Below are 24,949 nucleotides of genomic sequence, written 5' to 3' on the forward strand. Positions count from 1 at the left end.
CCTGACTAAATGTAGAGGAAGATGAATTTTCTACTTACCTGATAATTTCCTTTCCTCTATAGCAGACAGGCCAGTCCATGTTTCCTCCCAGTGCTGTTAGGTTTCTCACCAGGATCAGTCCAGGAACCTTATTTGGCAGGGCTCGATAGGGGAAATGATTGGCGGAATTACGATCAAGTCATCATCTTTTGTGTTGAGTATGCCTTTTCACCTTTTACTCTGTTCTTGCTATTGTCCATCTTCCCTCTGGCCCCTTAGATTTCATGTCTTCCTAAAGTTCAAAAAAATAGAGAAGAGGGAAATATGTATTTATATATGGTGTTTATAGTTTATATAGTTTATTAGTTTTCTATACCGCCGCATTGGCGTTAGCCTTCGCAGCGGTTTCCATTTATTTCTGGTTTATTTCTGGTTTTAAAGTTAGCTTTTGAAGATATTACTGGCAGGCTGGTGTCAGCATGGATGGTATATAAGGAGTGTCAACAGCGAGCCTCTTCTCTGCCTCCATCTGCTAGTAGGTGTGCATAGAGTGCATGTGTAATGGACTGGCCTGACTGCTCTAGAGAAAAAGAAATCAGGTTAAGTAGTAATTTCACCTTTTTGTCTGATCTCTATCAACCTTTCCCCACCACATACAGAAGGCCTTGGAGTTCTCCCTTGGACTTTTGTCTGTTGTATTATTGGTGACACTTTTTCTTCCAATAATAATGTCTGGCACTATGTTTTTAACTGTAACTTGATGTCATTTTGTCTGCCCACAGAAGACGCTGAGCCTCTCATGAGTGCTTGCTCTGTCTCACTATTTACATCGTTGTTTCCCCACAGGAGACCGCTGGAGCTGGACACAGATGGGATCTGGTGTGTTCTTCCCAATAGCTTCCCAGAAAACTTCATCATAAAGTCAACCAACCCAAAGAAGCTAAAGGTGACCATCTCATACCCAGGTGCCATGCTAAATATTCTTGTCAAGGTGAGTCTAGCACTAGTGAAGGCATCCTGTTAAAGTATTTGAGGTGTAAATACCCAAGGTCCATTGAGCATTGCCAGAAAAGTGAATGAGACTGTTTTCCAGTAAAACTGATCAAACTTACTATATAAATCTTATGTTTCTTGTGCTAGATGGCTGTGCCTGTAGAGTAGTATCACAGTACTTTGTCAAAGTGTTGCCCCCGAGACTTGGGGGATCATCATCTCTTATTTCTGGGACTGAGCACAGGGATCTTTCCATTAGGATATACCAGGTACTTGCTAGTGACTTGGATTTGCTGGGCTCAATGGACCATTGCTCTGACCCAGCATTGCATTTCTTAGTTTCTTAAATAACACTTCCCCAGTCTCTGCATAGTACTGCAACATTGAAACTAATTAACTAGTTTCGAGCTCTTCTCTTCGGGTTGGCCACGGCGCCCCTGACCTTCACAAAAGTGTGATGGAGGTGGTGGCGGAGCCTTGTGACGAAAAGGAATTCTGGTCCATCTGTAACTAGAAGATTGGCTTATCTGGGCAGAGACGGAGGAGGAGTGTGATCGATCCATGCAGCAAGTGATGAACACTCTCTGCTCTCTTGGTTGGGTTATCAATGTGGCGAAGTCACCTGGTCCCATATCAATCATTGGAATATCTAAGAGCCCGCTTCGAAACTTGGGAGGGCAGAGAGTGTACCTGACAGCAGACAGATTGTCAAAGGTGCAGGTGACACGGCTATTGCATCTGCCAGTACCCAGGGTCTGGGATTACTTACATGGTTAAAAGGTGAGGTGAAAGAGATAATTTTAGCCAAAAAAAAACATCCTTCAAAAATTGGAAGAAGGATCCATCTCAAGAAAATAGGATAAAACATAAGCATTGTCAAGGTAAGTGTAAAACATTGATAAGACAGGCGAAGAGAGAATTTGAAATGAAGTTTGCCATAGAGGCAAAGACTCATAATAAAAACTTTTTAAAATATATCCGAAGCAAGAAACCTGTGAGGGAGTCGGTTGAACCATTAGATGATCGAGGGGTTAGAGGGGCTCTTTGGGAAGATAAGGCCATTGCAGAAAGACTAAATGAATTCTTTGCTTCCATGTTTACTAATGAGGATGTTGGGGAGATACCAGTTCCGGAGATGGTTTTCAGGGGTGATGAGTCAGACGAACTGACCGAAATCACTGTGAACCTGGAAGATTTAGTAGGCCAGATTGACAAACTAAAGAGTAGCAAATCACCTGGACCAGAAGGTATGCATCCTAGGGTACTGAAGGAACTCAAAAATGAAATTTCTGATCTATTAGTTAAAATTTGTAACCTATCATTAAAATCATCCATTGTACCTGAAGACTGGAGGGTGGCCAATGTAACCCCAATATTTAAAAAAGGCTCCGGGGCGATCCGGGTAGCTATAGACCAGTGAGCCTAACTTCAGTGCCAGGAAAAATAGTGGAAACTATTCTCAAGATCAAAATCTTAGAGCATATAGAAAGGCATGATTTAATGGAACACAGTCAACACGGATTTACCCAAGGGAAATCTTGCCTAACAAATCTGCTTCATTGTTTTGAAGGGGTTAATAAACCTGTGGATAAAGGTGAACCGGTAGTTGTAGTATATTTGGATTTTCAGAAGGCATTTGACAAAGTCCCTCATGAGAGGCTTCTAAGAAAACTAAAAAGTCATGGGATAGGAGGCGATGTCCTTTCGTGGATTACAAACTGGTTAAAAGACAGGAAATGAGAATAGGGTTAAATGGTCAATTTTCTCAGTGGAAAAGGGTAAACAGTGGAGTGCCTCAGGGATCCGTACTTGGACCAGTGCTTTTATATATATATATATATATATATATATATATATGATCTGGAAAGGAATAAGACGAGTGAGGTTATCAAATTTGCGGATGATACAAAATTATTCAGAGTAGTTAAATCACAAGCGGATTGTGATACATTACAGGAGGACCTTGCAAGACTGGAAGATTGGGCATCCAAATGGCAGATTAAATTTAATGTGGACAAGTGCAAGGTGTTGCATATAGGGAAAAATAACCCTTGCTGTAGTTACATGATGTTAGGTTCTATATTAGGAGCTACCACCCAGGAAAAAGATCTAGGCATCATAGTGGATAATACTTTAAAATCATCAGCTCAGTGTGCTGCAGCAGTCAAAAAAGCAAACAATGTTAACAATTATTAAGAAGGGAATGGTTAATAAAACGGAAAATGTCATAATGCCTCTATATCGCTCCAAGGTGAGACTGCACCTTGAATACTGTGTACAATTCTGGTTGCCGCATCTCAAAAAAGATATAGTTGCAATGGAGAAGGTACAGAGAAGGGCAACCAAAATGATAAAGGGGATGGAACAGCTCCCCTATGAGGAAAAGCTGAAGAGGTTAGGGCTGTTCAGCTTGGAGAAGAGACAGTTGAGGGGGGATATTATAGAGGTCTTTAAGAATCATGAGAGGTCTTGAACGAGTAGATGTGAATCGGTTATTTACACTTTAAAATAATACATAGAAACATAGAAATGATGGCAGAAGAAGAACAAACGGCCCATCCAGTCTGCCCAGCAAGCTTCACACTTTTTTTTTTCTCATACTTATCTGTTATTCTTGGCTCTTATTAACCTTTTGGTTCTATTTCTCTTCCACCCCCACCATTAATGTAGAGAGCAGTGTTGGAACTGTATCTAAGTGAAATATCTAGCTTAATTAGTTAGGGGTAGTAACCGCCGCAATAAGCAAGCTACACCCATGCTTATTTGTTTACCCAGACTATGTAATTCAGTCCTTGTTGGTTGTTGTCTGTATATAGATCCACTTTTCTTCATCCCCCCTGCCGTTGAAGCAGAGAGCTATGCTGGATATGCATTGAAAGTGAAGAATCAGGCTTATTTGGTTTGGGGTAGTAACCGCCGTAACAAGCAAGCTACTCCCTGCTTTTTTTGTGAATGCAAATCCTTTTTTCCACATTTCCTCTTCCCATTGAAGCTTAGAGCAATGTTCGAGTCACATTAACCGTGTGTATATTTATTTTATAAGGATATTATCTCAGGTAGTAGCCGTCATTCCCGCGAGCCACCCACTCTTCATTCACATCCTCTAGACTTTATGGATCCACATTGTTTATCCCACGCCCCTTTGAAGTCCTTCACAGTTCTGGTCTTCACCACTTCCTCCGGAAGGGCATTCTAGGCATCCACCACCCTCTCCGTGAAGAAATACTTCCTGACATTGGTTCTGAGTCTTCCTCCCTGGAGCTTCAAATCTTGACCCCTGGTTCGGTTGATTTTTTTTTCCGACGGAAAAGGTTTGTCATTGTCTTTGGATCATTAAAACCTTTCAAGTATCTGAAAGTCTGTATCATATCACCTCTGCTCCTCCTTTCCTCCACGGTGTACATATTTAGATTCTTCAATCTCTCCTCATAATTCATTCGATGAAGACCCTCCATCTTTTTGGTCGCCCTTCTCTGGACCGCCTCCATCTAGTCTCTGTCTCTTTGGAGATACGGTCTCCAGAACTGAACAGAGTACTCCAGGTGAGGCCTCACCAAGGACCTGTACAAGGGGATAATCACTTCCCTTTTCTTACTCGATATTCCTCTCTCTATGCAACCCAGAATTCTTCTGGCTTTAGCTATCGCCTTGTCACATTGTTTCGCTGACTTCAGATCATTAGACACTATCACCCCAAGGTCTCTCTCCTGCTCCGTGCACATCAGCCTTTCTCTCCCCATCGAATACAGTTCATTCGGTTTTCCACTCCCCATATGCATAACTGCATAACTCTGCACTTCTTGGCATTGAATCTCAGCTGCCATATCTTCGACCACTCTTCCAGCTTCCTTAAATCCCGTCTCATTCTCTCCACTCCTTCCGGCGTGTCCACTCTGTTGCAGATCTTAGTGTCATCCGCAAAAAGACATAAGAACATAAGAAAATGCCATACTGGGTCAGACCAAGGGTCCATCAAGCCCAGCATCCTGTTTCCAACAGTGGCCAATCCAGGCCACAAGAACCTGGCAAGTACCCAAAAACCAAGTCCATTCCATGTAACCATTGCTAATGGTTCTCCTCCTGGAACCCATCCCGACCTTTTTCGAACCCGCTACGCCGGCTGCACCGACCGCCAGGATATTTGAGCATTAAGCCCCTGCCCCGCTGTGCCTGGAAGAAGATTAAGCCCTCCCCCCCCCCCCCCCCCCCACTCTGACGCTCTCTTGCCTTTCGCCGTGCTGTGCCGGGCCGGGCCTTTCGACGCCGGCCGCGCCCCCCCCCCCCCCCCCCGGCCATCTGGTTCCTCGCCCGCCCCCACCCAGCCATCTGGTTGCGTGGGGCAGAGGGTGGGGAGGAACGGCCGCCCCGGCGGAGGGCCCTTCCCCGTCCGCGGGGCTCGCGGGAGACAAACCTTACCTTCTATCCCGTCCGCAATGTCGCTCACAAAGATATCGAACAGGACCCATCCCAACACCGATCCTTGCGATACACCGCTTAAAACCGCTCTCTTTTCGGAGAGAGTTCCATTTACCATCACATATTGTTTTCTGTCCGTCAACCAGTTTGCAATCCAGGCCACCACCTTGGCACTCACTCCTAAGCTTCTCATTTTATTCACCAGTCTCCTGTGCAGGACCATATCAAAAGCTTTGCTGCAATCCAAGTAGATGACATCGACTGCTCTTCCTTGATCCAATTCCTTGGTTACCCAGTCAAAAAATTCTATCAGATTTGTCTGACAGGATCTTCTCCTGGTGAATCCATGCTGCCTCTGGTCCAGCAATTCTCCCGAATGTAGATAGTTCACTATTCTCTCTTTCAACAGTGACTCCATTACTTTTCCCACCACCGAAGTGAGGCTAACCGTCTGTAGTTACCAGCCTCTTCTTTGTTCCCATTCTTGTGAAGCGGGACCACCACCGCTCTTCTCCAATCACTCGGCACCACTCCCATTTCTTGGGATCTATTGAACAGGTCACATAGCGGACCCGCCAGCACATCTCTAAGCTCCCTCAGTATCCTGGAGTGAACTTCATCAGGCCCCATGGCTTTGTCCACTTCATGGAATGCCCCCTAGAACGACTAGGGGGCATTCCATTAAGTTAGCATGTAGCACATTTAAGACTAATCGGAGAAAATTCTTTTTCACTCAACGCACAATAAAACTCTGGAATTTGTTGCCAGAGGATGTGGTTAATGCAGTTAGTGTAGATGGGTTCAAAAAAGGTTTGGATAAGTTCTTGGAGGAGAAGTCCATTAACGGCTATTAATCAAGTTTACTTAGGGAATAGCTAGCCACTACTATTAATTGCAGCAGTAGCATGGGATCTTCTTAGTGTTTGGGTAATTGCTAGGTTCTTGTGGCCTGGTTTGGCCTCTGTGGGAAACAGGATGCTGGGCTTGATGGACCTTTGGTCTGACCCAGCATGGCAATTTCTTATGTTCTTATGTTCAGATGCTGGGATCCATGGTTTCGATGTTTGATCTGGTCCTGTGGACCTTTGCTCACATGTGGCCACTGCAGAAGGTTGATGGTCCTCTTCTGCTGGCTCATCTGCCGGGATTATTGCGTCAGGGGCCCGTATTTTTGGATCGGGAGGATCACTTTTGTCTCCCAGCTTGGCTTTTGAGAGGTGGCGCACATGAAGGGATATTCAGAACCAATGCTTACTACCCTTCTGCAGGCAAGAAGGCCTGCTACATCTATGGCATACATCAGGGTTTGGAAGGTTTTTGAGACCTGGTGTCTACAACAACGTCTGGATCCTCTGTTGGCGGCATATTTTGTCTTTCCTAAAGCAGGGCTTGTCCAAGGGTTTGGCCTGAAGTTTGCTCCATGTCCAGGTTTCTGCCTTGGGTTGTCTGAAGCAAGGTATGGGGTAAGTCTTTGACCTCCCATCCCCAATGACATCCAATTCCTGAAGGGGGGGTGAAGTATGTATGACCTCTGCTTCGGAAGACATGTCCAGATTGGAACCTCAATTTAGTCTTGCGGGTTCTCTGTGAGAAGTCTTTTGAGCCTTTAGGACGAGCCTCCTTGAAGGATCTTACGTTGAAGGCATTTTTTCTGGTTGCAGTTTGCTCAGCCAGATGGATGTTGGAACTTCAGGCTCTATCTTGTCACGATCCTTTTTTGCGCCTTACTAACGACAGAGTGTCCTTGCGTACGGTGCTGCCTTTTTGCTGAAGGTGCTTTCTGCCTTCCATGTGAATCGGTCAGTTGAATTGCCGGGTTTCCCGGAATGGTCTAGAGATTTGGCGGAAGGTAGAGATCTCTATCTTTTGGATGTGCATTGTACTATGTTACGTTATTTGAATGTCACTAATTCCTTTCGGCGATTGGACCACCTGTTCTTGTTTGGAGCAAAGAAAGAGAAAGCGTCCTAAGCTACTTTGGCTCATTGGTTGAAAGAGGCTATTTGTTCGGCCTATATTTGTAAGGGTCAAGCCATTCTGATGGGTCTGAAAGCAAATTCGATTAGAGCGCAGGAAGCCTCTTGGGCAGAGTGTCAGCGGGTGTCTCCCCAAGAGATCTGTAGGGCTACTGTGTGTTCTCGCTTCATACTTTAATCAAGCACTACCGATTGAATGTTCGAACGCAAGAGGATACTACTTTTGGTGAGTGTGTTGAGAGCAGGTCTTTTGAATTCCCGCCTAGTATAGGGTTGCTTTGTACATCCCATGGGTGTTACCTCTGCCGCGAGCTTGCCAGCGAGGATCCGCGCGGGAAAGGGCGTTTGTGGGCTTGATGGCGGCAGGGCTGGCTCGGCAGCGCTGTCCCGTGCCCATCGGGGCGTTCCCTCCGGCGGTGACGCCAGGATTTCCGCGTTGACGTCGGCAGTCAGGTCCTGCGGGATTCGGAGCCAGGACACGCCCCCATGACGTCAGACGCCGACAGTGGAGCAGTTTGCGCGGGAACCCGGGCTATTTAAAGAGAGCCTTTTTCCTTTGCTCTCTGCTTCGGCCACGAGTGTTTTTGGAGTGCTCGTGTTTGGATTTTGCTGTGTTCTTTCTGCTCTGACCTGGACTGCCTTCTGGATTACCCTGTTTGCCTCCTGCCCATTGGTTTGTCTTCTTTGGTTCCTGATTGCCTGCTGCCTGCCCTGACCTGGACTGCCTACTGGATTACCCTGCTTGCCGCCTGCCTACTGGATTATCTGCTTTGGTTCCTGATTGCCTGCTGCCTGCCCTGACCTGGACTGCCTACTGGATTACCCTGCTTGCCGCCTGCCTACTGGATTATCTGCGTTGGTTCCTGATTGTCTGCTGCCTGCCCTGACCTGGACTGTCTATCGGATTTCGCTGTAATTCTCCCATTCCGGGTCCCTCCTCCAAAGGTAAGCGGTCTACAACTGTGGTTCCACTAAAATCTGAGCAGCAGTCGTAACAATGGGTCTGGACTGATCTGGGTATGTTCAGGAAAGGAAAACTGGTTCTTACCTGCTAATTTTCATTCCTGTAATACCACAAATCCATCCAGAGACCTGCCCCAGCATTGCTGCCGAAAGACTGATTTTCCTGGTATTTTTCTCAGTATGTCAGAGTTTCTTACCATTTAATCTGTTTTGCTTTTGTTGAATCAAGCAGTTGTCTGGCTGTTTGGATACTCATCTCCAGTTCAGGGGTCGCCAACCCTGGGGTTTTTCGGTTTGCCCTGATATGGGGAAGGATTTCTAATCTTGGCTTGGGTACAGGTCAATACTGAGGGTCTGCAGGTGGCACTCTCGTTTTATGTAGCAGTGCCTCAAAGTTTTGTTTTTTTTTTTCTCTGCCTCCATCTGCTGGTAGGGATGCATAAACCCACTGGTCTGGACTGATCTGTGGTATTACAGGAACGAAAATTACCAGGTACGAACCAATTTTCCTTTACTTTATATATTCTCCTGTGGCCCATGTTTGGCAGGTTGCTGCAGAAGATAGCCTGGCGTCTGGCCCAGGATAGATCTAGAAGGCCTTGGTATCCAGATCTTCAGCATCTGATAATAGGCAGGCTATTGCGATTGCCGAGGCGAAAGGACCTTCTGCATCAAAAATCTGAATAGTTTTGTCTTCGTTTGGCCCTTGAGAGGACAAGGTTGTTAAGGACCTCTTGCGCAGGGTGCCAATTCTTCATGAAAATCCAGATCAGTTTTGTCTTATGGTTTGGTCTTTGAGAGGGCACGGTTGTTGAAGCATAGTTATTCCTCTGTGGTAATGAGCACCTTGTTACAAGCTCAAAAATGTTCTACTTCGTTGGCTTATGTACAGTCTGGAGGATTTTTGATTATTGATGCTGTGAGCGGAAGTGTCTCCCCTCTAGGTTTGATAAAGGGGTTGGCTATTTATACACTAAAGGTGCAGGTTACAGCTATGGTTTTTTATTGGGTGCAAGTTGAGAGTAGATTCTTCTCGTACCCAGACATTTCTATATTTTTGAGAGGTGTTAAGCAATACCAGTGACAGACCACTATTGTGAAGAGCAGTGTCACTTAGGGTTCTTAATCTGGTTTTGACATTTTTTGGTAGGCTCCACTTTCCATCCTTTTTGGCAGCTTCCCTTGTGCTTGCTAACTATGAACACTGTGTTCCATATCGTGTAATGTTCAGTGAGGAAGATTTCGGAATTACAGGCTCTTGGTGAGAGCCTTCTTTAGGGATTACCCCAGACAGAGTGCAGACTGGAACTGGACCTGCCTTCTTGCTGAAGGATGTTTCGGACTTTCACTTGATTCAGTCAATTTCGGTACCATCTTTGGATAGAACTCTGGATGAGCAAGAGTTTTGCATCTTGCATCCCTTATATGTGAAACAATATATGTTATGGTATCTTAAGGTTACCAGTGCTTTTCGGAAAACTGATCATCTTTTTATCTGTTTATGGCGGTGTGAAGGGGGAAGCAGATTCATGCACCACAGTGGCATGTTGGAGTAATGAGGTTATAATAGCGGCTTATGTGGATGCAGAGAACCCTTTAACCTGGCAAATTAGGGCTCATTCTTCCAGGTCATGGGCCTGAGTAAAGCTGGGTTGGCCATCACCGAGACAGATTAGAGCTCATTCTACAAGCGCACAGGCTGTGTCTTGGGTGGAGTTGGTTATCTCCATTGGAGATCTGTAGAGCGACAACGTGGTCATTGTTGCAAACGTTCTCCAAGCATTATTTGGATGTTAGGGTTTGGGAAGACACGTCTTTTGCCAAATCGGTGTTGCAAGGAATGTGGGCAGCCTCCCTGTCGAGGAAGTAGCTTTGGTATATCCCACTTGGGTGGACTGGATTGCCTGAATGGAGAGGAAGGTGAAATTACTACTTACCTGATAATTTCCTTTCCTCTAGGATAGGCAGGTCAGTCCACATCCTACCCTGGGCTGTCTGCACTGCACTGCACTGTACTGTGCTGTACAGTATTTTCTTTGTCCTTCTCAGGAACATTCTCAGAGACAGAACTTAATGGTCGATGCAGATTTCCAGGTCTCCAAGGAACTTAGCAAGTGTGTGCCGCCTTTACCTGTTATGGTTATTGCATTTCCTTCTCTTTTTAGTCCAGTACTTTTCCTCACTGGAAGCAAAAATAAATAAATGTTGAAATTAGTTTGTGTTATTTAGTTGTCCACAGTTGGCTTTTTCAGGAATACTGGCAGACTGATGTCTGGGCTGTGCTTATATATGAGTGACATTGTCAGTTGATCTCAGTCTCCATCTGCTGATTGGAGTACATAACTCCTATCTCTAGAGGGCTTACAAAAAAATCACAGAGTGAGATTTATTATGCTGCAGTATTTTAATGCGGGAGGGCCAGAATATTGCAAGGGATGTTCCACAATATTTCACTTCTCCCCAGGAACATATTATGATGGTATCGCAAGGTTGTTATTATTTTTTTTTATTGTGGAAAAACTCCATTCTAAAAAATTAACACAGCAATGCCCAAAAAAGGTGTGTTCCCTGTTCATACCCGGATCAGTCCATACCGTGGGTTGAGCCTCCTGTCCAGCAGATGGAGACAGACCAAAATTGAAAGGATATCCTATATCAGGACAGAGCCTACCCTGCAGCCCTTCAGTATTTCTGTCTCCAGCAGATGGATCAGCTCACCCTGCGGTCTCCTGATCTGGGCTAGTCAGCCTTTGTTTTCCTGTTATTTTCTTTCCCTTTCAGATCAAGCAAGTAGTAACATATTTCTAGTGTTGTTTTTCAATCTTAAATTTTTGGTTTGTGTCTGACTCTATCTATCTCCTTTTTTTACAGGAGACGCTTCCGTCTCCTGACTCTTGCCGGACTTAAGGGGGCTTGACCCCTTGTGCATGGCATAGCCTAGGTCTGAGTCTGCTTCCTCGGTGTGGGAGGTTGATACTGGTGGTCCAGTCACTCACCCCCCCTCCTCTGGCTGCCTTGAGGGCTCAGTGCTCCTTTTTTCCCTCTCAGTCTAGGGAAGTTTTCACTTCCTCTCAGTTTAAAAAAAAACAATAAAACAGATTTACAAAAAGGGGAAAAGTTTTAGAAACTTTAACTCCACAAGCCGGCAGCCAGACCCAGAGGAGCGTGCAGGGTTCACTCTTCTGCCTCCGCTCCTGCCGACAGCCAAAAAGCTTTTTTTTCTCTCTCTCTCTCTCAGCTGTTTGTGTTGCAGATCGCAGCTCCTCTTCAGTGGGGATGCCACGTCCTAGCGCCTGCACTGCCTGTGGTGAGCCCTCGTCGTGCGAGGGGTTCTGTTCAGCGTGCCTGTCGGGTGAGGAGGGTCCCTCCTCGGCAGCGCTTCTAAATTTAGCCCAGAGTCGCACTTCCCTCCACATGGCACGGCCGTTCCTGGGTCTGCAAACCGTGGGAACGGCGGCCATCTTGGGGATTTCAGCAGCTCCCGATTCGGAGCTGCCAGGGGCTGAGGACCCGAATTTTTCTGATTTCCCCCCCCCCCCCCCTGATTTAAACTTCATGCTGCCTCGGGATGAGGTCCCTGAACCTCCCCCCCGGCAAGGCTAGGCCCCGTATTTCTTCGGAGTTTGTGCTCCTCCTGCACAAAACTTATTTGGCCAGCTTGCAGGAGGAGGACCCTTCCCCAGGTCCCCTTCCGGCGAAAATCCCACGACCGACTCCACAGCCCGTTCTCCTGACTCCGGAGCCAAAGGGGCCCGTTAGGGTGAGGGTGGTCCCCAGGTGTACCTCCCATCCCTGACCCTCCGGCGCCTCTTGTTGCTCTGGATCCAGATCCCACCATGGGTTTGGCGGGGGCGCTTCCACCCCCCCCCCTTGGAGGAGGATGACCCCCGGGTCCTCCGCATGTTTCAGAAGGAGGAATTGGAGCCCCTCATTCCCTTTGTCCTCCAGGAGCTGGGACTGGAGGGGCCCCCTGCGGATACACTGACGGCTTCGCTGCCCAAAGATATGGACGCGGGACTCAGGGCTTCGGCAAGTGCCTTTCCCTTCCATCCTATGCACAAATTGTTGCTCCTCCGGGAATGGGAAGCTCCCGAAGCGGGGCTACGTGTCGGGAGGGCTATGGACAAGCTCTACCCCCTCCTGGAGGATTGCTTGGACATGCTGCGAATTCCCACAGTTGATTCTTCTGTCTCTGCAGTCACCAAACACACTACTCTTCCAGTAGTGGGGGCCACGGCCCTAAAGGACATACAAGATCGTAAGCTCAAAGCCCATTTAAAACGTATCTTTGAGGTTCTGGCTTTGGGGGTCCGGGCGACGATCTGCAGCAGTCTCATGCAGCGAGCAGGTGGGTTCAACAACTGCTCGGCACCCAGGACCTCCCGTCTGCAGAGGCGGAGCAGGCTGAACAGTTGGAAGGCGTCATCGCGTATGGGGCAGATGCGCTGTACCAACTCCTCCGCATCCAGGCGAAAGCAATGGTCTCGGCGGTATCCGCCAGGAGGCTCCTCTTGTTGCGCAATTGTTCAGCGGACCCGTCATCTACAGCGCGCTTGGGCACGTTGCCTTTCAAGGCCAAGTTGCTTTTTGGAGAGGACCTTGATCAGCTTATTAACTCTTTGGGGGAAAACAAGGTTCATAAGCTGCCTGAGGACCATCTGAAACAATCTAGGTTGTTTACGCCCTCCCGTCCTCGATCCGGGGGTCAACGGAGGTATACACCTCGTGAGCGCGGCGCCTTCTCTAAAGGTTATTCTTCCCGGTCTCAATCTTGGTCCCAGCCTTTTCGTGGGTGCAGGCCCTTCTGCGAAGGGGCCTCTCAGTGCGCCACCTCCAAGCCCACCTCACAATGAAATTCGGTCGACCCATTCCTCGGTTCCCTATCTGGGGGGGTCGTCTCTCCCTATTCTTCGAGGAGTGGATCAAAATCACGTCGGACCAGTGGGTTCTCGAGATTGTCAGAGACGGTTACGCTTTAGAATTTGCTCGAGACCTTCCGGACCTTTTCGTTGTCTCTCCTTGCAGCCGTTGCAAGCGGGAGGTGGTGGACCAAACTCTTTACAGGCTCCTGGGTCTGGGCGCCATTGTCCCAGTTCCGCAGCAGGAACTCGGCGCCGGCTAGTATTCTATTTACTTCGTGGTACCCAAGAAGGACAGTGCTTTTTGTCTGATCTTGGACCTCAAGAGGGTCAACCGGGCCCTCAAAATCCCACATTTTCACATGGAAACCTTGAGGGCGGTCATCGCGGCAGTCCACCCCGGCGAGTTCCTTGCCTCTCTCTCGATTTGACGGAGGCCTGCGTCCACATTCCGATTCGCCATGATCACCAGAAGTATCTTCGCATTCGCATCCACATCCTCAACCGAGATTTTCAGTTTCGAGCGTTGCCCTTTGGCCTCGCCACCGCACCATGCACCTTCACCAAGGTCATGGTGGTGGTGGCGGCTGCCCTCCGCCGAGGAGGAGTCCTAGTCCACCCCTATCCGGACGACTGGCTCGTGCGAGCCAAGTTGGAGAGTCACTGCCGACAGGTGGTAGATCGGGTTCTAGCTCTCCTCTTTTCCCTGGGGTGGATAGTCAGTTTTCCCAAAAGCAATCTCCAGCCTTCCCAGGTGTTGGAATTTTTGGGGGCCCCGCTTCAATACTTGGATTGGCAAGGTGTCCCTGCCTCACGCTCGAGCTCTCAAACTGATCGATCAGGTACGGAACCATCCCTCGCTCCCGCTCCCAACAGCGTGGGACTACCTTCAAGTTCTGGGCTCAATGGTCTCCACCATTGACCTAGTCCCCTGGGCATTTGTGCATATGCATCCGTTACAGAGAGCTTTGCTATCCCGTTGGCAGCCGGTGTCTGAGCAGTTTCACACTGTTCTCCCGCTTTCAGTCTCTACCATCGCCGCCTTGCAATGGTGGCCTTCGCTTCCTTATCTTCTCCGGGGAATGCCTCTTCAGACTCCACAGTGGATGGTAGTGGCCACGGATGCCAGTCTCTCTGGCTGGGGAGCAGTCTGCCAGTCCCAGAACACACAGGGGATTTGGTCTCCGGTTCAGGCTCGATGGCACACCAATCGGCTGGAGGCCCGGACGGTTCGTCTGGCGCTACAGGAATTTCTACCCTTAATCCGCGGCAAGGCGGTGAGGGTCCTATCCGACAACTCCACCACGGTTGCTTATATCAACCGCCAGGAGGGCACTCGCAGTCGCCTGGTGGCTCTAGAAGCCAGCCTTCTCTTTGCCTGAGCAGAGCGTCATCTGGATTGCCTGGCGGCCCTCCCATATAGCAGGCAAGGAGAATGTACAGGCCGATTTCCTCAGTCTCCAATCTCTCGATCCAGGAGAGTGGGAACTCTCAGATGAAGCCATGGATCTGATTGTCGACAGGTGGGGTCCCCATCACCTGGACCTCATGGCGTCCTTGCGCAATGCCAAGGCCAACAGGTTCTTCAGCTGCTGGAGGGAACACTGTTCGGAGGGCGTGGATGCTCTAGCTCTCCCCTGGCCTGCAAACGTCCTTCTCTACGTGTTCCCTCCGAGGCCTCTGGTGGGAAAAGTTCTCCGAAGAATAGAACTCCACCAAGAGCCAGTGGTTCTGGTAGCACCAGCATGGCCTCGCGTACCGTGGTTCGCGGACCTCATCAACCTGGCAATAGACGGGTCTCTTCGGCTCGGCTGTCTTCCTCGCCTGCTTTGGCAGGGGCCCGTATTTTTCGACCAGGCCGATCGCTTTTCTCTAGCGGCCTGGCTTTTGAACGGAGACGTCTGAGGCGTAAGGGCTATAAGGAGGAAGTTATCTCCACTCTTATGTGGGCTCGCAAGCAGTCCACTTTGCTGGCTTATGTACGCGTTTGGAAAGCTTTTTTGAGACTGTTTGCGTGGAATCGAGTGTTCCGGCGCGCTCTGCTCAGATTTCGTTGGTACTTTCTTTCCTCCAGAAAAGTCTCTCCAAGGGACTCTCCTTCGGCTCTTTGCACGTACAAGTGTCCGCTCTCTGAGTCCTTCTCGATAGAGTCGACGGTCATCCCTTGGCGGCTCACCCGGACGTGATTCAGTTCTTGAAAGGCGTCAAGCACCTGAGGCCACCCATTTGCTCCACTTGTCCGTTGTGGAGTCTTAATCTCGTCTTTCGGGCTCTCTGTAATGCTCCGTTCGAACCCCGCTGGCGGGCTACGGTGAAAGATCTCACGCTCAAGGCGGTCTTGCTCGTCTCGATCTGTTCCGCTCGGCGAGTTTTGGAGATCTAAGCGTTGTCCTATTGGGAACCCTTTTTGCGGTTTTCCGATTCCGGAGTCTCTCTCAAAACGGTGCAGCCTTTCCTGCCGAAGGTCATTTCCGTCTTCCATGTCAACCAGTCGGTGGAGCTCCCAGCGTTCTCTCCGGAAGAGGTTGCGGGGACCGCTGGGGGTGACCTTCGCCGACTTGATGTTAAACGCGTTCTACTCCGTTACCTCCAGATTACCAACGACTTAGGATATCGGATCATCTTTGTCCTCTGGAGTGGTCCAAATCGGGGCAAACTGGCCTCTAAGGCTACATTTGCTCAGTGGTTAAAAGAGGCAATTTCCTCGGCCTATCTTTGTCAAGGTTGGGTGGTTCCTGAGGGCCTAAAGGCTCATTTGCTGCGTTCTCAAGCTACTTCCTGGGCGGATAATCAATTGGTTTCTCCGCAGGAAATCTGCAGGGCTGCTACATGGACGTCCCTGCATACTTTTGCTCGATACTACCGCCTGGATGTGCAAGCACCAGTCTTTGGTTCTTTTGGTAGGCAAGTGCTTCGAGCTGGACTGTCTTGGTCCCACCCGGTTTAGGGAAACTTTGGTACATCCCACGGTCTGGACTGATCCGGGTACGTACAGGGAAAGGAAAATTAGTTCTTACCTGTTAATTTTCATTCCTGTAGTACCACGGATCAGTCCAGGTGCCCTTCCCTGTCTATTTTTTCATGTCGTCCACTCGAAGCTTCTTTTATTGCAGATTTTCAGAAGTCAGTATTGTATTCTTCTATTCAGAGCAACGGAAGCTTATACCGGAAGCTTTGGTTCTGGTGACCAAGTGTATGCAAGAGCGTTCTGTTCTACAGAGTTCCTTAAAAAGCTGTTACTCAATTGAGTTTTATAGTTACTTGCTTGATCCTGTTATTGGTGTTTTTTTCTGCTTTGACAATGGTTATACTGAAGGGCTGCAGGGTTGGCTCTTCCTGATATAGGATATCCTTTCAGTTTTGGTCTGTCTCCATCTGCTGGACGGGAGGCTCAACCCACGGTCTGGACTGATCCGTGGTACTACATGAATGAAAATTAACAGGTAAGAACTCATTTTCCTATGGGCCCACTTTGCACAGGGCCGCTATCATTTTAAAGGGCCACGCAGCCCAGAAACAACTGCCCTCTCCCTTGCAGTGTGGGGGAGAGTGCCTCCACCCTCCTCCCCTTGCTTCCTCTAGTGGTGGTGCGCCCTAAATAGTTAAAAAAATAAAATAAAATAGTGACCTCATTCATTTGGTGAAATCCCATCCCTCTGTTTAAAAAAAATAAAAAAAAATCTGTCCCATCTAAAGAGCCCCTCCCCCCCCCGCCTCAGGTATCAAAAACAGGCTCCCCTTACATGGAGTAAAACCTGGTGGTCTGGGGGGGAACCCTGTATCTGCCCTCTATAGAACTCCCCATACCTAAAAGAAGTGTCTGGTATTCTGTTAGTGGCCCAGAGTGCCCCCTAGTTCTGGGCCACCACTAGACTACCATGGACTCTTCTTTTTAGTATGGGGGGGGGGGGGGAGAACCCTGTATCACCAGGGTCTTTTTCTCATGTAAAAGGGGGCAGGGCCCACTAGACATCAGGGATTATGGTGTAAGAGAGGGGTTGGAGGTGGGGTTGCTTTTGATATGGAGGGGTCTTTGGTTGAGACAAGGTAACTTTTTATAAAGGGGAGGGGTTTGGGAAGGGGGTGAAATGTCACCATGGGAGTAATTTTTGCTTTTTTAAGTCTGCACCACATCTAGAGACAGCAGGGCATGGGCAGTGATCTTGCAAGACCACTGAGGGGTTTTGGCTCGTTTGAGAGGGATTGCTTTTGGGCCACTTGGCACTTTCCGAGCATCCCAGCACCATCGGGATTCACGTAGCTTCCCAATGGCCCCAGTATATTTTAACACCTGAAAATGTAATAAAATAACATGGCTGGCTGTTCTGGAGGCCAGCCATGTTTTATTTGCATAGGATTACCTATCCAAGAGCCACTTTGCATGCACTTGTACAATGTATGCATACAGATTGCATGCAAAGCAGCTCATTGTAATGGGGGGTTGAGGCCTAAATGTCATGCATGCAGCTTAGCAAATCTACCTCTAAGTTGTATCTGAGGCAATGGAAGGTGAAGTGACTTGACCAAGGTTTCAAGGAGTGGAGCAAGATTGGAACCCTGGCTTTCCTGCTGCTCTAACCATTAGGCTACTCCTAATACAGCTCAGAAAAGATCTCTACAGTACTGTAACACCGAAGTGGACAGAGCAGTGTGATTTTGAATGGTATGGAAGTGAAGTAGCCAAGTTGTCCTGACATTGGTTTAATGACACTTGTTCATGAACATCTTATTTCCAGGAAGGCTTCACAAACCATCAGTACCAGGAGCTGGTTGACCCGACCTCTCTCAGCTATGTTACTCGCTCAGAGAACAGCATCTTCTTTGAAGTAGATGGGCCCTATCTCGCCATGATCCTCCCAGCTTCCAAAGAGGAAGGCAAGAAGCTGAAGAAGAGGCAGGTGTCACAAACTCACTGCAGATTGCTCAAAGGCAGCATTATAGGAAATCAGAAGAAAATGTTTATAAAGAGGGGGGATTTGTTGGGCCAATATTAAAGAGTTGGGTGCCTAGATCTTCCTATATAAAACTTTCCCCTGTTGAGCATCTAAATTTAGGTATCTGAAAAGCGGGTGGATCTATGGGTAAGGTGAAATCAGGGGACATAATTTAGGCAGCTAGCACTGATGTTCAACATTAGGATCTTAACTTAGAGCCATATTTGCTAAAATGCGTAATCTGCATTCCCTGTGCGTACCCAGATCAGTCCAGACTCCTGGGTTTTGCCTCCCTTCCAGCAGATGGAGACAGAGAGAGTTTTGCTGAGACTGGCATATAACATGGTGTCACACAATCCAACAGGTGTGTGTTGCAAAATCAATTGCAAAGGACCATGTAAAACAAACCAGAAAAAACAATTTAAACAGGAAAAGTTCAATAATTCTAAAATGCCAAAGCTTTATTGAAATGTCAGCCCCCCTTGGGGACTGACATGTGGTAAAATAAAGTGCCATTACGATCTTGAGAAATGTGTTCCATTAGATACATCAAGGGGAATTTCCAGAGGATAATTTGGGGGGTTGGACCAATTACAATTGGAAGAGCATCGTTCTAATGTGTGTGAAGAAGGATGTTAAATCATAGAAAATGGCAGTAAGAAGCAGGTTGATAAAATCACTGCATCTCATGTATGTGAATGAAGTGCCTTTCAAATGTGCACTGGTGAGGTGTCAACATATGAAAAGTCACTCAGGGTTATTTAGTCTGAGGCATTCCTTCAAGATTCAGGAACTATCCCTCAATATAAGGAGAACTTGTATTTAAACAATCAAGATGCAGTTGAAGCTGGTACAAAGTTAAGCAAGAACTGACCAGGCTTAATGCAAAGGTGTATAACATGGTGTACCACCTGCAGTCACTCGGTATTTCTCTGTCTCCAGCAGACTGAAGACTTTTTACATCAAGCTAAGCAGATGCTGGCTAGATTTAGGGAAACAGGGTCCCCCCCCAACGTATCCTTAAAAGAGCCTTTAAACTTGCTTTATATGCTAATCGCGATCTGCTTTTCACTCCTCAACCCTGTTCTTCTGATGGATGTATTAATTGTATGCTACCGTTTTCAACTCGTGCGTGATTTGACAGCTATTATAGGCCGTCACTGGCCGGTTCTGTCCCTACATAAGGTTTTTGATTGCCCTTTGAGATTTACATTTTGTTGTGGTAGAAATCTTAGAGATGTGCTTATCCATTCTCAGTTATGAGCTGAACCTTCTCCTGATTCCCTGTTACCTAATGGTCATCAACCATGTGGACACTGTTCTGTTTGTCCTCATGCCTTACCCTTGACATGTTTTGCGCTCCCCGTCTCTCATAAGTTGTATCCCCTTAACTTTTTTACTGTGTCAATCCATGGGAGTGATCTACATTATCGTCTGTCCATGCCAAAAATTATATAATGGTAAAAACCACCCGTTCTGTAAGGACGCGGATTATTGAACATCGCTCTAGTATCAAAACCTATAGTGAATTTGCTCCATTGGTCCCTCATTGGTCTGTGGTCTACTCTAGCTCATACAGAAGCTGACCTAAAATTCTTTGTAATTGACATGTTGCCTCCCCTGCCCTGGAGGGGGGCAATTTTTCAGAAATGTTAATTCACAAAGAACAAAAGTAGATATACATTGGATAGCTTAACTCCGAATGGTCGCAACAATGAGATAGAGTGGAGTTATTTTATCTAACTCTGTATTTTAGATAGCACTCTTCATCTCTTATAGTTGTATACTAGATTTTGATTAGTTGGAATCTACTATGCTGGTGGTTCTTGATTGGTCTTTCGCACCGTTTCACCAGACCTTTAAAATGTCTGTCTCTGTATACACCGCTCGCGCTCCCTGGATAGAAGTGTGAACCTGAATTGAGGTATGTACCCTTGATACTTTTTTAGAGTTGTTCCTACAATGTGATAGTCCTTGTTTATCAAATGATTATTTTTCGTTTATATTTTAGCTTTGGAATTTACCTTGCAATTGTCCCTCCCGATGCAGCCTTTTAGCGAAACACCGGGTCCGATTGGGGGACCTGCTTCTAAAAATAATCATTGTTATCAAGAAGCAGTGGAGCTGCCATATTGATTAAAACGTATACTATAATTGTTTCCTGAATATATGGACTGTGCATATTTTTCCTGCATTTCTATTTGATGTGTGGATGAATTTTGAGTGCAGCGTTTTCTCTCCGTTTTTGTTTGTAAAACTTCCACCAATACATTTTTTTGAGTATTCCCACCCCAGTGTATTTATTAGCTGCCGACGCTGCAGCAAAGATTGCATGGAAAAAAGATGTGAACTCATCAGCTTTCATGGTTTTTTTCCTTAGATGGGTCTCCTGACATAAGATGTCCACCTTCATATGGGCAGCATCCTTTAGCAACAATTTTTGCTTTGCAAAAGTATTCGGCCTCTTCACGTTCCAGGACAAAATCTTTAATACCCGCCCCCATCTTTGATCACTGTGTGTTATCCTCCAGGCTCCCCATCCTCCAAAATAATTCCATAACTCGTGACCCTCCCCCACCTTATTGCTCAAAATCTCCTCAGCCCCATCTCCTTCATCCCACCCATTAAGAGCAGTCAACTTATTTCCCCCTTTGAGCCCATACCCTCCCCCCTTTCCACTCTAAACTACTCCAACCACTTCCTTGAGGAATAACGACCCCTAACCCCAACATCTCTGCTCAAAACCAACCCTCCTATCCCCTTTTTAGTATGACAAACCCATCCCTCCTTGTGAGATCATTCTTCATTGACTCTTCAAATAGCTGCAACCTGGCAATAACTGTAACCTCTTGCAACCTTTAAACTGAAAAGTCAGTAAAGACACCGTCCTCTAATGAAGACACTTCCTCCTCCAACTCTCTGCTCAAATTGCCACATCTCTTGCTGGAGAAGAGCCACCCTATTGCCTTCTCATGTGCTTTCCTCCAGACTGCACCCTCTGCCATCTGGTGCTGCCCCTTCTGAAAGACAGAGGAAATGCAGGGCCAGCTCTATAATAAGATTCTTTTTGTTTTCACTAGTCCTACTTTCAAAATCTTTTTGGCTTCCTCCACTGCTTTGACTCGAGAGAGAACTCCATTTATAGTGAATTGCAGTCCAAACAGAAACAGCCATTTATAACGCTGGTTTTCTTTCTTCAATACTTGGAGTACCTCCCTATAGCTTCTTCTTTTCTTGATCCTCATTGGGGACAAATCCTGGAATATTCCACCTTGTTGCCTTGCCACTGAAAATCTTTTAATTTACTTGCATGGATCATCACTTTTTCTTTTACAGAGTACTCATGGAAACATACCACAATGTCCCGGGGAATATTGCCTCTCAGCCATGCAAGCGCTCGGTGAGCTCTATCTAAATCAGTTCTGGGCATCCTTTCCACATCTTCCGCGTACCCCAGAATCTCTGTGCAAATGCTCGTAACAACTTGCTCACAGTCCAAGTACACTGCCTCTTCCAGGACCCCCCTCCCCCTGAAATCAAAGGTTCCCTCTGCAGAATATGATCTCTAGATCCTCCACCCAGTCCTTTAGAAAATTATCTTCCGTTAGCTGTTTATTCTCTTGCTGGTTTTTCTCCCATACTGCCTCCTGTTCCTCCAGCCTATTTTCTGTGGTATCCACGCAGTCACCCGATTCAGTACATTCCCTATGCAGGTCCCCAACAATGGAGCACAGCTCCTTTTTCAATGAGGTCATGTCCTCCCTTAGCTCTCTGACCCACTTTTGACAATCTGCTCAGAACAACAGCTCTGCTAATTGTTTACCTGCAGCACCTGAGAAGATATCACCATCCTATCTACCTTCCTCGCTGCCATTTACCCCCTCCTCCCTCCTCAGCCCCTCTGGTTTTCTCATGCCAGCTTTAAAAGAGATGTGCTTGAGGTTGACCTATTTTTTTATGTACTGACATCGTGGCTGATTCTGGAGGTATATGGCCCGACACTAGCCACGAAATTCAACCAGATTGCAGCAGTAGTGGAGGGATTTATCTCCTCTGGGTAAGGAGCTCAGCTCTCAGGCAGCCAAAAGGATTTCGGAGATTCAGGCATTGTTGTGTAGAGATCCCTTTCTCCAGATTTCGGAGGATGGAGTTTCCTTATGCATGGTGCCTTCTTTTTTTTTTTCTTTACAAAAGGTGGTATCTTCTTCCACCTGAGTCATGCAATGGAGCTTAGGGCTTTTCAGAATGTGGACCCTTCTGTTCCACATGAGCGGGAGCTTTACTTGTTGGATGTGTGGCAGGCACTGTTGCATTGTTTGAAAGTCACCAACAAGTTTTGAAAAGCTGGTCATCTGTTCGGTTCAGGGACGCGTTCAAAAGAAGGAAAGCTTCTAAAGCAACTATTGTATGATGGTTGAAGAAGGCCATTGAGCAAGCCACTCCATCCAAGTGGGGCCATGAGCACATTCTACTAGGGTGCAGGCAGCGTTCTGGACTGAATGTCAGTTTCCCCACTGGAGATCTGCAGAGCAGTGACCTGATCTTTTCGACACACTTTCACAAAGCACTATAGACTGGATGTCAGGTGCCAGAAAAGACTCGCTTTGGGGGGAGTGTTCTGTGAGTAGGTCTTCCGGGTTTCCACTCAGTTAATGGGAGCTTGGATACATCCCATGTGTCTGGTCTGATCTGGGATATGAATATTGGTTCTTACCTGCTAATTTTCGTTTCTGGAATACCACAGATCAGTCCAGAGCCCTGCCCTTATTTGGGAAAGACCGCTCTATGCTGTGTGTGTATAGGAAGAAGTAATTAAAGGGTTGGACTTTTATAGTCCATTATTAGTTGGAGGGCCTTGATTGGAGGTCCACCTTTCTCCTACTCAAGATGTGTGTGGAATTTGTTAATCAGTTAATCTCATTTTGGCTTGGGTACAGGTCATAAGTAGTGCAGCGTCAGTAAAAATTTTCTGTCTCCATCTGCTGGTAGGGGAGCAAAACTCATGCATCTAGACTGATCTGTAGTATTCTAAGAACGAAAAATAGGTAAGAACCAGTAGATGTTATTGTAAAGTGGTGACCAGAAACCCCCACCCTCCCTGTAGGCTGCAGGTGCCTTTACGTAGGCCCCAGATGACCCAAGAACAGGAATCAAATGTAGCCATTGAGTCAGCCCTGTGCTTGTGCTTTAACTAGGACCAGGTCCTGTATGTTGTGTTACACTCTGTGTTTTGCTTATCCAGATACGCAGTGTTTAACGAAGATGGATCCTTAGCTGAATTGAAGGGATTTGAGGTGAAACGACGTGGAGAACTGCAGCTGATTAAGATCTTTCAATCCTCTGTTTTCGAGGCGTTCTTGAAAGGTTCCACGCTGGAGGAAGTTTATGCTTCGGTGGCCAAAGTTGCTGATTACTGGCTTGATGTTCTTTACAGTAAGGTGGGTGAAGAAGGATCAGTGTTGCCTTCCTCCTGCTGAGGTGTATAGAACTGTTTCCTGAAGTAATGGGATAAGAATTCAGACCTTTCTCCTTTCATGTATAATGCTGAAAACAGAGGAAAGACCAGTTTCTCCCTGCACTGATACAAGGTTCAAGGAAGGATGTACAGATCTTGTTCCAGGCTTGGCTCCTGGATTCTGGCAAATTGTTTGGCCATGGGAGGAGCTGAGGTTTAGGTGCTCTGGAATCTGCAACCCCCACACACTTTTTTTTTTCCTTATTTCCCCCAGGCAGCCAATATGCCAGACTCTGAACTGTTTGAGTTGATCTCAGAAAATCGCTCAATGTCTCGCAAGCTGGAGGATTATGGGGAGCAGAAGTCCACCTCCATCAGTACAGCCAAACGTCTGGCAGAGTTCCTTGGGGACCAGATGGTGAAGGATGCTGGGCTGAGCTGCCGTTATGTCATTTCCCGGAAACCTGAAGGATCCCCCGTCACTGAGAGGTAATGCAGTAAGAGGTGGGGCAGACATTAACAGGTAAAAAATGTGAGTTTAATAGGAGGTGAACATTTACAGGTAAAGTAGCAAGAATTATGTAGGGAGATGAGACCTATGTGGTTATGCATTGAAGGCAATATGGAATAGAGCACCGAGACTCTGCCCTCCTTCTTTGCCAAATTTCAATGCTAGAATAATTCTGGCCAGGTTGAGAGAGGGGGTTAATCCAAACTGTTTCCCTCTACCATTTTATCTGCTATTGTATTAAGTATGGGGCTGATGTAAAAAGATTTACATCACAGAGCACAGTTTAACCCTCAGTTGTGCACACATTTTTTATGCACAAACTACTGCCATTGCAGCAAGGAATTTTGTGCACAAAAAATGTGCACAACATTGTACATTTAAATTGGCACCCTCACATGGAAATTCCATGCTAATTTCCATGACTGATTTCAGAATTTTTGCAATTCAAAAATTTTATTATATAACTATGAAGCAAGTTCAACTTGTAAATCCAAAAAATGCTGATCACTAGGTAAATAGCACCGAGATTTTCTGTCTCTTCCGCCCCCCCGACACAGAACCGTGTTTCTCATAAAGCTGTATCGGGGAGGACTTTGATATCTTATTTGACCCTTTATATGCTGCATTAGATATTACTCCCCAATGCAGAAAGATGAGGTGGAGTAAAGTTTCCAGGGCTGATGTTAGTCAATACGGAAGCTGGAGGTCTGGTGCCCCAACTTCTAGATAGGATTTTATTCATCAAAAACATGTTTTGTGCAGAAATAGCATGTTTGTGCATATAAACCATATTTTTGGCACATAAACCTTTTTCTATGCACTGAGCCTTTCTGTATGCTCATTTTCCAGTTTGTTTACATTTT

The 24,949-nt window shown here is 46.9% G+C and overlaps 1 protein-coding gene across 4 annotated transcripts in view; it reads left to right on the forward strand.

Moving 5' to 3' along the window:
- The window catches only part of POLE (DNA polymerase epsilon, catalytic subunit), a 379,412-nt gene that overhangs the window by 179,989 nt on the left and 174,474 nt on the right, over window positions 1–24,949 (forward strand). For all 4 annotated transcript variants that reach the window (XM_029570995.1, XM_029570997.1, XM_029570993.1 and 1 more), the window contains exons 23-26: window positions 826–970; window positions 17,923–18,080; window positions 23,363–23,558; window positions 23,850–24,064. In XM_029570995.1, coding sequence (XP_029426855.1) covers window positions 826–970; window positions 17,923–18,080; window positions 23,363–23,558; window positions 23,850–24,064 — 714 coding nt within the window. The remainder of the gene's footprint in view (window positions 1–825; window positions 971–17,922; window positions 18,081–23,362; window positions 23,559–23,849; window positions 24,065–24,949) is intronic.

The sequence above is a fragment of the Rhinatrema bivittatum genome, chromosome 11 (assembly GCF_901001135.1).
Source record: "Rhinatrema bivittatum chromosome 11, aRhiBiv1.1, whole genome shotgun sequence".
Taxonomy (NCBI): Eukaryota; Metazoa; Chordata; class Amphibia; order Gymnophiona; family Rhinatrematidae; genus Rhinatrema; species Rhinatrema bivittatum.